The following is a 12,470-nucleotide window of genomic DNA, read 5'->3' as shown; positions in this document are numbered from 1 at the left end:
ATATTAGTTTTATTTTATAATTTGTTTCTTATTTTTTAAGTCTAATATATTATTAATAAATGTGGAAAATATTTTTGTGTAAATTTATTTATTAAAACATGTTCAAATATGTAAACAAATGTATATGCAACATATATACTTAATTTATATGTCATCAATATTATAGGAGATAATATGTAATCTTAGATTTATTTTAAGATCCATTATTTAAATATATTTTTAAATATGTCTTAATTTATAAAGGTAGCATATGTATATGCACATTTGCATGGTGTTTTATTTTATTTTTTTTATTATTATTTTCTATTATTAACTTGAATTACTTTTATAAACCATCTTCATTATTACTTAAAAAGATATGTTAATAAATTTTACCCACTCAAAAATGTTCAATATTGAAAATAACTTATTTGTGTTTTACATAAATATAGTAAACAAATTTATTCAATATTAGGAATATATTATAAGCATTTTTTGTATATCTTTCTTATGAAATAATTAAAATGAATTAGTCGTTTGTTTCATGAGCTAATATATTTCCATTTTTGTCATTTTGTTTTTCCAATGCTAAAGAAGTCAAATGTATCATAAAGGAGTTAAGAATTATATATTGTAAAAAATGATAATTATATACACGAATGCAAGATATGTATTGGTTATATATATATACTTCTATTCATTTTGTCTATTTTTTTTTTCTATCTTTACCTCCTTGTCTTTCTTTTCGTCTTTTGTCAATTATCTCCTTTTTATTTTTCATCTCATTATATTTATCTTTGTACAACACCGTATTTTCATTATATATCGAATCAACACCTTTTTGAAATAATACAAATTGTTTTATAATAATAGAATAAGTCTGTACATAAAAAATATGCAATACTCAACAATGATATATTTTTTTTTTTTTTTTTAAAACCAACTATTCCTCTAGGATAATGTGATTTAATTACGCGTGCGAGTTTGATATCATTTTTGATATCTTTTGACAATTTTATAGTCTGATATTTTCAAAAAAAAAAAATTAATAAATGGAAAATAAATATTTTTATCCAGGGAATTAACTATTTTTAAGTGTTTTTTTTTTTGTCTTTTTCGCCCGTTTTTTACTTCGATATATTTTTCTTGCATATGCTCGTGGTCTAATCTTCGTTCATTTGGTTTCTTATTAAGGTGAAAAAATGAATTGAATAAAAGTGTCGAAAATATCGAAGTCAAAATATCGAGAAATGAAAATGGAATTGCATATGTGACAGCTTTTGGTAATATGACATAAAAGAGTCTTAAAAATATTTTTAGCAATTTTATACGTATAGCAATATTTTCTCCATTTTTTTACCATAAGTTTTTCGGTTTTAAGCCAATGCATATATGATTTCCTTAGCTCGTTTCTCTAAAATTAGTTAATTAAAAATATAATTTTTTATTCACATTTAAATCGTACTATAAATATGTAGTAACTTTTTTTTTTTTTTTTTTTTAATATTTACCTTTTCAACTTTAGGAAGAGGATTAACAATTTTTACTGTCCCAAATTTAGGCTCTAATATAGAAAAAAATAAACAGCATTTATTAAAAAGAAAACAAAAAAATAAAAAAATTATCATTTCTCAAAAGTTAGAATTAAAAAAAAGGCAAACCATTGTCCACCAAATCACAGAAATTAGGAGGATTATCATTTTCATCTAGTCTCTGAATATTGATCATAAAAAATGTCGTAAAATAAAAGTTAAATTATCAGTGTGTATATAAATATTTGTACATTCGTTTTTTAAAATTATAAAATATACTTTGGGAATTTTTTAAAATGTTTGAAAAATAATTATGCTTACCGCATAGTCAATTTCACTCCTCTCCACAGATTTAAAAATATGATCCCCCTTTTTATAAACAGTCTTTTCTTTTATTTCTCTGTCGTCTTTTAGGTCGGAATAATATTCATCAATTATTTTATCCTTTATTTTACAAAAAAAATAAAAATAATATACTATAAATAGGTACATAATTTTAGCAATTTTTTTTATTGTTTTATTTTTACAAATTTTTGATGCATTGAAATATTATCATCTTTTTTGTGTTCGAGTGTCTTTTGTTTTCCTTTTTCTCCCATTTTTTAAACAAAACATTTATTTTAATTCATTAACTAAAGTTTTGTAAAATATAAATGTGTGCTTATTTATATATAATAGAGGCAGGAAAAAAGTTATTGAAATAAATTCAAGACATTAAATATTATTTGTCATATTTATTTTCAACTTATTTATAGTATCATGCATATCCATATAGTATTGAGATATAGGACAAACTATAAATATTTGATAAAAGTATGTTTACATTTAAAATTGTATATAATAAAAAAATTACAAACATGAAAATATGCGCACGCGGATTGCCATCTGTTTCTTTTTTTCAAACATATATGCACAAAGTTTAAATGGGAAAATATTAATTTATCATTTCTATTTTTTTTATTTTTTGAAATATAAAAATATGTCTAATAAAATTAGGAGAAAAATATAAATAAAAAAAAAATATAACTTATAGGATATGTTACCATATGTAGTTTGTTGTCTTAAAAAAAATAAAACAACAAAAAATATAATATCCACAATTATAATAAATATATTTAATTTTGAATATTTCTATGAGTATATATATATTTTTTATGAGCTAATATAAAATGATTGGTTGAAATATTGATCTTATTTTTTTCTAACAAATATAATAAAACCTTATATTTTTTGTAAAAAAAAAGTACTAAAAATGATAATTGTACTAACTAATATAAATTATTTACAAATCTATAAAATAAATTATTATGATTATCTGTTTTATATAAAAAAAACTTTTTTAAAGTTCCGGTATTTGTCCTTCAAACTTGTACTTGTCCTAAATAAAAACCAAAAACCCGACATATTTATATTTTCATTTTTGCTCTCATTTTTGCTCTCATTTTTTTTGAAACCTGTATTTTGGGAAATCATAAGATTGTAAAATTGCAGTCCAGTTTGATAATCCATATTTCTAAAAATTTAAGAAAAAACAAAGACAATATATTATGAACATTTGTATACACAATACATAGAAATAAACAAATCATTTTCAAAATAATATGCATGCACATATTTATTTTGAACCTTTATTCCATTAACAAGAAGTTCAACTTCTCTTTTCTCCCATCTAACATAGCTCCTGTATATTTTCTGTAAATTTAAAATTATAAAAAATTTAATATGGCATATATATGGGAACTTAAAAACCTCAATCAATAATTTTTAATGGCCATACTTCTTTTTTCTTTTTCTTAATATATGTTCCTTTTATGGTTTCCTTTTTCTCAGTTAACATAGACGGGGAATTTTCACCTTAAAATGAAAATAACAAAAAAATAATAATATCCATAACGCTTGACAAATATATATATATTCATAAAATTGCTTATTTTTGTGAATTTTAAAAAATTTATATTTTTCAGGCATACTGCATATGCACAGTAACCTATTTTTGAATGTTTTTTTAAATGGAAACAAATGGTTAAATTAGTCGAATAGTCTTATTACCCATTTTGCTCTTTTATTTCACAAGGTGGTAATTACAACGAAAAAGAAAAACAAGTTAATTTGTCTACTTAACATAAATACCTTTAATTTTGTTCATATAATTCCTTGCTTATTCACCATAAAATATGACTTACTCATACACTTTTGTAATATTATTACAATAACAATAATAATAATTTGCTCGCTTTTTTTCGAATATTAGTTTTATACATTAATGTGCACAAAAGTAATATAGTTTTATTTTAAAAACTTATACAAAATCAGTTTAGGCTTTATGTTAAAATAAATTAAAAGGGGAATATACCTTATTTTTAATCCTCAAATGAAATAGATTAAAAAAAAAAAAAAAAAAAAGGCTAAATGGAAATATTAATTTTTTACATGAACGTTCAGGTGAATAAACAATTATGTTCTGAAAATTTCATAAAAATGCACACATCTCAATGTGTGGGAATTCGTATAATGTGCATTTTAAGAACGTAGAAAAATGAAAAATTAGAAAAAAAAATAAAAATAAAATAAAAAAATACAAACCCTTGAATGTAATTAAGGGAAATAATAAACTTTAATGCATGTAAAAATTTGGCTCGCTTCACTTCATAAATAGGCGAAGATTATGTATAACATATCAAGTAATATTTAACTAAAAATAAATATATATAAAAAAAAAAAATGAGAGTATAACAAAACATTTTTTGTACTATAACAATCCTTGCCTTTTTAAATCATCATAAGCCTTTATGCTCATAACATTTCCCTTTGAGTCTTCACATTCTACTTCATGATCTGGTTTAAATTGAATTGTTTGTGTTTCTTTTTTGAGTTTTTCATAAAGATTTAAAGCATCCTCAATTTTTGTAATTTCTTTAAAATGTAATGTATTTGGAATATTTAAACATTTCATTCCAAATGAATGTCTCCATTCATAAAAGTGTTTTTCAAAAGCGGCTCTGCCAAAATATGAATAATTTCCACATATTTCACATTTATATTCTTTAGACAATCCATGTAATTTATATAACCAATAAGGTATAGGTTTATTATCATGTCCTAATGGTAAATTTAATGGATTATAAATTGTTTTATTTTCGTCTTCATTATTTTCTTCATTATCTTGTCCTTCATTTTCATCTATTTCTGATCCAACATCAGATGTGTCATAATTTGATGAGGAAATAACAGAATTCGGATCAAAAATATTTTCAATATTATTAATTATATTGTTATCATTTATTACATTATCAGATATACTTAATAAATGGTCATTAGTTTTATTTTTTTTTTCATTTTTTTGTCTTTTTTCTATCTCTTCAATTGTAAATGCTTGTTTTCTTTGAATATTTTGTATCGTTTTTTGAAAAATTTTATTTAAAAGTATTTTATAATTTTCAATTAAATATTCATATTTTGCAATTAGCTCATCTTCTTTTTCTATATTTTCTTTAATTTGTTGTAATTCTTCAACAGTATATTTTTTTTTCATATATGTTTTAAAGTCGTTATCATATTTTTTGCTTTTTAAATATCCTTGATACGGACCGTCAGAAGCATATAACTTATCATTAACCTTACAATAACTATTTAAATCATAAGTAAATTTTTCCCAATGTTTTATTTCTTTATTTTGAAATAGTTCTTTAAATTTGTTTTCATATTGTTCATATGTTTTTTCCCAATTTCCCAATATATTTATTTTTGAAAAAAATGATATTAAATAATTTAGTAGGTTTTCTAAATATTTTTTATATTCTTCATTTTTATACTTACAATATCTAGGAATATAATAAAATCGTGTAAAATTGTTAAGGTATGTTATTAGGCTCATTTCTTTAAAATCATTTAACAAAATTGTATTATTATTATTTTTTTTTTTTCCATCATTTAATTCTTTTTTATTTTTTTCGCCCCCAAGGTTTCTTAAATTATTTTTTTTTTTAAACATATTTATACGAAATTCTTTAATTTTTTTAATATTAATAAATTCATTATAATGCTTAACCATGTCTACATATTTTCCTTTTTTTTCTATAGGCGAAAAAGCAGATTTTAATTTGTTATTTTTTAACGCTTCATTTTTATATAATTTGTAACTTCTTATTTCAATTTTTTTTATATTTGTTTTTTTATGATAGTCTTTTATATATTTAATTTTTTCATAATAATTTTTCCAAACATCATTATTTTCTTCATTTGTTTTTCCGGAAATAAATTGCATTTCTTCTTTTTTTAAATGGTCATCATCGTTGTAAATTTCTACAAGTTGTTTAGATTTATTTTGAATTTTTTCGACTAGATAATTTATACAATAATCATAAAAAATTTGTTTTTTATTATTTTTTACTTTATCTTCAATTAATTCTGCAATTGCTTTTTCTATAAGTTCAATTTCTTCATGCATATATCTGACTTGCTCTATCAAAAATTGAGACATTTTTTTTTCACTATTGAATTAAAGTGGTGTTTTGAATTATTTTCTTTTCTATCACTAATTCGAGGCATAACCGTACTTTTATATAGTTTATATATATATCACTTTTCTGGGGATGTATTTTAAAATAGTTGAATTTGCACACGTTAATCCTGCCCAGTTCTTTTTCTTTATTGTTAGATATATGTATGCGATTTTGTTAATTTCAGTTATGGATTACAGTTTACCACATTCAATCAATACAATTACATATATTAATAAGTTCATATTTATGAAACGATTTTAAATTGTTAAGTCAATAATGCAGATATATAATGTAACCAAATGTTATAGCACATATACTTCTTTTTATTTATAAAAGTTTCAAAAACACATAAATTAAGGCAGAATTAGGAACAGAATAAAAATGGAATACATATAAAACGTATATATATGATTAGGAAAATAATTATATATATATATAAATATATCTACAATTAGATAATTTACAATTTTTTCATTAAAAAAATAAATAAAAAAAAAAAAGTACAATTAGCTTTAAAATGAGATATTACTCTCATTGTTCGCTTTTATTTTTTTGTAAAAAATAAATCAAGTTTTATGACCGTTTTTTTGTTCATATTAATTGAATTTTTATTAAATATATATATTTTTTTTTTTGAATAAATAAAAAAGAAAAATAATAAAATATACATATTTATAAGAGTATCACAAATGGGTAAGATCAAAAATACTCAAAACTTTTTATTCAATGTAATATAAAAAAAAATAAAATATAAAAAAAAAAACTTAAAATGTATTAACCACAAAAATTCCAATGATTTGTTAAAGAAAATAATACAACAATATATGAAGTTATCATGAACTAAAGCAACATTTGTTTCTTTCCACAAAATTGTATTTTCATTTATTTATGAATATTAAATTAATGCTGACAAATTTACTTAATGTATTTCATTAAAAAATTATTACAATATCCTCAATTTCCACAATATTCACAATTTTCACATGTTCACAAGATTATGAGACACATGCAAAATGTGAATAGATTTGTTTTTTTGTTAAGGTCAAGTTGGTAGAATAAATAGTGTAACATCATTTGTATGAATGTAGTAGTATAGGTATTAAATTAATTAAGTGAGGAAATTATCTTGAACTTTTTTTTTTATTTTATTTAATTGACTAAATGAATTATCAATATTTTTGTTTATAGTATCTAAAATATATGTTTCCTTATTTTTATTATTTGTATTTTTAGGTATATGGACAAAATTACAATTTGATAAATTTGTTATTTTTCGTGAATTTAAAGAGTTATTATATTGTATATCATTTAAACTGTTTTCTTTACTTATATTCATATTATTATTCGAATTTATGTGTATTGAATTATTTCTTTTATTATTTTTTTCAGTTTGTGTTGTTAAATTTAAGTCAATTATTTTTATGATAGCTTTTATATCAGGACATGGGTGCTTTTCTTTTGTCTGTATTTCAGACATAATATTTATTTTTTTATTATTGGAATAATTTGAATTTATTATTTTATTTTTTTTTATTTCATTTGGGATATAATTGTTATAAGATGATATTAAATTTTCTATATATTTTTTTTTATAATTCACATTATTTATATCTTCATTTAAGACATTTATTTCTTTGTATATATTATTACAGTTTTCACTTTCTCCAATTTTATTAACTTTATTAACATTCATTATTTGTTCATTACTCATATTTGAAAAGTTATTAATTCCCTTTTCGGTATACATCGCGTTTAAATGCGAAACCTTTCCCCACATTTTGTTGCTTTTTTTTATTTTATTTTCATCGATCTTTTTGTTCGAACTCAATAAGCTATCCCTTTTAGAAATGTGATGTGCGCCATTACTTTGAAAATATTCTTTTTTTAAAACTTCACTAGTATCATTATTTTTTATTTTTGCAAAAAGATTACGATTTATTTCATTTTTTTTTTTATTTGAAATAGTTGATGTTACTATTTTTTTTATTTGCTCAGAATAAAGATAATCATTTTTAGCTTTATTGATAGAGCAACCACGGTTTTCTTTTTTGTGTGTATCTATATTATTTGAAGAATTTACAACAGATTTATTTCTAGAATTACCACCATTTTTTGATAAAATAAAATTATTTTTTTTGTTAACTATGTTTTGATTTGTTAATTTGTTTGACGATTCAGATAAAACACATTGATTAGTTAAATTACTAGATGAAAGTATTTCATTTTTTTTTGTTTTTTTCAACATGTATAATTTATTTTTTATTTGCATGTTATCACGAGATGTAGAACTATGGAGTGTCATATTATTTTTGTTTAAATTTATTTTGTTTAAATTTATTTTGTTTAAATTTATTTTGTTTAAATTTATTTTGTTTAAATTTATTTTGTTTAAATTTATTTTGCTTAAATTTGTTTTGCTTAAATTTGTTTTGCTTAAATTTGTTTTGCTTTCTTTTTTTAAATATTTTATTTTATCACATTTGGACTCATTAAATTGTTCTTCGATAATATTATGAGTTTGTTTTGAATCACAGTTGGTTGTGGTTTTATTTTTTATATTGTCTTTATCAATTATAACACATTTATTAATATTAGAAAAGTTAAACTTATCATCAATATTGTGGTTCTGAGTTGTTTCACTTTGTACTCGCTTATTTAGTTCTTTATCATGTCGATAATCTAAATTAATTTTGTTCGAATTATATAATAACTTATTTTTTTCAGAACTACCGAAACAGCCTATTGTGCTTCTACAATATTCATATCTTTTATTAATAGCTTCAAAATAATAATTTGAATCTTTTTCTTTTTTATTTGACAAATTAAATAAAGGTATTTTTTCACAATTTTTTATTTTTGTTTGGACTTGTTCTATATTATTATTTTTTTTTCGAATTTTAGATTCTGAAATATGTTTATAAATTTCGTTTGAATTAGATTGTTTATCACGTTCTTTGTTAATTATTTTGCTGTTATTACTTTTTGTAAAGTTTTTTAAAAATGGATTTTGTTCATTTAAATTTGTGCATATATGAATATTTTTGTCTAAATTGTTATTTGTTTTTTCTTTATTATATAAAATATTTATTGTCTTATTACTATGTTTTAATTTTGATATTTCGTTATAAGTATGAACTATATTTTCAACAAAAAAGCTGTTTGATTCTATTATATATTTTTTTAATTTTTTATTTTCTTCATATATATTATACATTTTATTATTGCATTTAGAAAACTCAATAAAATCAAAATAATTATTTATTCCATAAGTATATTTGATAATTATATTTTTTAGCCTTTTTATTATTTTTATGTTTTCCTTATTGTTTTTATACAAATTTAGATACATTTCTTTTACACAATCTAAGTCATTTGTTTTGTCTATTATATTTATTTTTTCTATTTCATCACTTGTTAAACTGTTTTCTTCTGTAAAGTTTTTTATTCCTCCACATTTTGGAATATATTTTTTTTCTTTTACAAAATGTGAACCATTATCAAATTCCATAACATTGCAAATTTTAGACAAATCTATTTCATCTTTTTCACTATTATGAGTATCATAAAATAAAGAATTGTTATATGATTTTTTCAAACATATTTGATAATACAATTTTAACAATTCTTCTATATTTTTCTTACTATATTTACAAGTTGGATTATTTTTGTTTTTTTCTAAAATCTGAAATATTTTTTTAAATCCATAATTCATATTATGTATTTCATTTTTTTTACATGATTTATTATTTTGTGAGCTTTCATAATTTTCTATATTTTCAAAATTTTCTTCTGTTTTTTTTTTACACATTTTATTAAATTCGCTTTTTCTAAAATTCTTATTCTGATTATTCATTACACCTCTAGAATATTCATCTTTTATTTTTTCAAAATTATATTTTATAAATATTTTAGGACTAGTAATATTCAAACTATGATTAAACAACGTTTTAAAAACAAAACCTATTCTATCAACATAAGTTAAATTACTAGAATGAGTTTTATTATTTATTTTACAATTTAACGAATATGAATCTTCTTCATATTTTTCATCAATTTTTTGAGATAATTCATCAGTTTTTTTCTCAGATATATTCAAATGGAGGAATCCTTCTTCTTGAATTTGAAATATATATTTAATATGCAATATGGTGAATCCTATATACAAACTTTTTTCGTATTTTTCATTTTCTTCACTTTGATCATTTATCTTATCTTTTTCACTCTTAAATTGATTCGACGTTTTTTTTCCTGTGTCAACTTTCTCGATTCCGTAAAAGCTTAGTCTGTAAAACTGAAGGTAAAGAGAAAAACAATAAATGGATAGATAAATAAAAGAGAGGTGGGGGGTAGATCTGGAGAATTTTAAAAATATATGTACATGCATTTTTTATCGTTGTATTTTTGTTTTTTTCTTTATTACAGCTGATTCAGATATAATGAGTTTTTCACCAAATAATTTTGCATCAAATAGAAGTTCAAAACTTATATTTGTTGAGAGCATATTTTGTAATTCTTCTAATAAGATATGTATGTCTTCTTGTTTTAATAAATTGTCATTTAATTTATTTTTGTTATATATTTTTATAAAACTATTTTCTTGATCTAATTTGATTTGGTTTTTGTAAAAATTAAATGAGTTTATTATAACTCCTGAATTATTTGTTACAACACATTTAATATGTTTATATTTTGTAAAATAAATATTTTTTATATTTATAACTATTTTCATTTTTATATCTTTTTCTTTTTCTTGATTAATATCTAAAATATTTTGTACATTCATTTTATTTTCATTATTTATTTCTGTCTTTTTATCAACAATATTATCAAAATATTCTATTTTATGACTTTCATTTTTATTCATAGAATTTAATAAAAGTTCATGACCTAAGGATAAATCATCATTACTTCTTAATAATCCTGGTTCGTATTTATTAAATTCGGCAATCATTTCAGAATTAGTATTTTTAGAGATATTTCTTTCTTTTTTTGTTATATTTTTATTCCATAAATTGTTGCTTTCTTTTATAGAACTATTATTACTGTTATTGCTAATCTTATTTCTATTAATATTATTTGTAACATTTGGGGTTTCTTTTCTAGAACTATTATTACTTATATTACTTTCAATTATTTGGTCTATTTCTTTTATTACATAACAATTTTGTTCATCTTGTAAAGATATGCTTTCGCTTTCCATTGATATATTACTATAAGCATCAATTAGTTGATCTTTGTATTTTAAAATTTTGTTAAATAAGACTAAATTTTGTTTATACTTTTTTTTATTTTTTCCCATATTTTTGTATTTTCCATCATTTTCATAAAAACTACTATAACTAGGTTCATTTATTTCATCATATTTGTGCAAATCGTCATTTTTTTGATTAAACAAATTTAATTCATCATGCTCTTTTATTTTTTCTGTCTCTGCGTTCAGTAATTGAAAAATATTTTTTTCAGTTTTATTTCCAATTTCGTCTTTCTCGTTTGTTGGCACACTATCATGACTCAAAATACTCTGATTGCAATTTTTATTATAATTCAATTTTAGGGATTTCTTTATTTCTTCATCACTTTTTTCACATATATATTCAGATTTAATATTATTTTCTGAATCCCCTAGCTGTATATTTGTATTTAAAGAATCATCTAAACTATATATTATAATAGATGGTTTTTTATCCGTCTTATCTGAAATTTCTCCATTTTTAAATGATGAAAATTCTTTATGTGTTAAGAAACTTTCTCTATTATATTCATAATTTAATTCATTTTTGTATGAACAGTTAATATCACAGCTATAATTTCTATTACTACTTTGACTGCTATTATAGCTCGAATATCTTACATTATGAAATGATGAACTTTTATTTTCACTTGATATGAAATAATTTTCTTTTTCTTTTAATTTATTTTTGACTTTATTATCCGAAAGCTGTGTGATTTGATTTGATGCATTGTCATTATTTGTTTCTAGTACATTTTTTAATTCTTCAAAATGTGCATGTTCTTCATTTTTTTTATTGTTAAAATTTTCCTTTGAATAATTGTTGTCTTCTATTATTAAGTAAGAATGTTCAGTTTCGTAGCCCCGATCTGATTTGCACACACTCATGTCATCATTATTTTCGCTATGATCCTCACTAATATTATTATTATCATTATTTTTCCTTTTACTTATTTTTTTATTTTTTTCAAAATATTCTTGCATTTGGCTAGCTGGTTCATAATTTATCGAAAGTATTTTTTTTTGCGGGGACATATTAATTTTATTTTTAGAGCAACTAGCCATATCATATTTACATTCAATTAACGATACATCATTACTTAATTTTAATAAATGAGAGTGTCTAAATAAAATATCTGTGCTTTCAATTGTCTTATCGTCTAGGGTTTTAGCATGCTCAATTGTTGCCTCAAAATGCATTTTTCAATTGGCAAAAATAAAGATTTT

The 12,470-nt window shown here is 21.0% G+C and overlaps 4 protein-coding genes across 4 annotated transcripts; all 4 read right to left on the bottom strand.

Moving 5' to 3' along the window:
- Positions 1-508: 508 nt before the first annotated feature.
- PBANKA_0825800 (conserved Plasmodium protein, unknown function) lies at positions 509-2,110 on the bottom strand (the record flags this gene model as incomplete). Its single annotated transcript, XM_034564433.1, has 9 exons — positions 509-567; positions 709-816; positions 920-1,001; positions 1,111-1,164; positions 1,340-1,393; positions 1,491-1,543; positions 1,641-1,692; positions 1,833-1,955; positions 2,039-2,110. The coding sequence occupies 9 exons, from the start codon at positions 2,108-2,110 to the stop codon at positions 509-511; spliced, it is 657 nt and encodes a 218-aa protein (XP_034421230.1).
- Positions 2,111-2,831: 721 nt separating this feature from the next.
- PBANKA_0825700 (telomeric repeat binding factor 1, putative) lies at positions 2,832-3,564 on the bottom strand (the record flags this gene model as incomplete). The annotated part of the gene is made up of 5 exons (XM_034564432.1): positions 2,832-2,889; positions 2,966-3,024; positions 3,138-3,203; positions 3,289-3,365; positions 3,561-3,564. The coding sequence occupies 5 exons, from the start codon at positions 3,562-3,564 to the stop codon at positions 2,832-2,834; spliced, it is 264 nt and encodes an 87-aa protein (XP_034421229.1).
- A 696-nt stretch (positions 3,565-4,260) lies between these two features.
- PBANKA_0825600 (splicing factor 3A subunit 3, putative) lies at positions 4,261-5,991 on the bottom strand (the record flags this gene model as incomplete). Its single annotated transcript, XM_034564431.1, has 1 exon — positions 4,261-5,991. One exon carries the CDS (start codon positions 5,989-5,991, stop codon positions 4,261-4,263), a length of 1,731 nt encoding a protein of 576 aa, XP_034421228.1.
- Positions 5,992-7,121: 1,130 nt separating this feature from the next.
- PBANKA_0825500 (conserved Plasmodium protein, unknown function) lies at positions 7,122-12,443 on the bottom strand (the record flags this gene model as incomplete). Its single annotated transcript, XM_034564429.1, has 2 exons — positions 7,122-10,304; positions 10,434-12,443. 2 exons carry the CDS (start codon positions 12,441-12,443, stop codon positions 7,122-7,124), a joined length of 5,193 nt encoding a protein of 1,730 aa, XP_034421227.1.
- Between the last annotated feature and the right edge of the window lie 27 nt (positions 12,444-12,470).

This window comes from Plasmodium berghei (genome assembly GCF_900002375.2).
Source record: "Plasmodium berghei ANKA genome assembly, chromosome: 8".
In the NCBI taxonomy this organism is placed as follows: Eukaryota; Apicomplexa; class Aconoidasida; order Haemosporida; family Plasmodiidae; genus Plasmodium; species Plasmodium berghei.
Note: the sequence above shows the minus strand (reverse complement) of the source record. Positions and strands in the feature narration are given on the sequence as shown.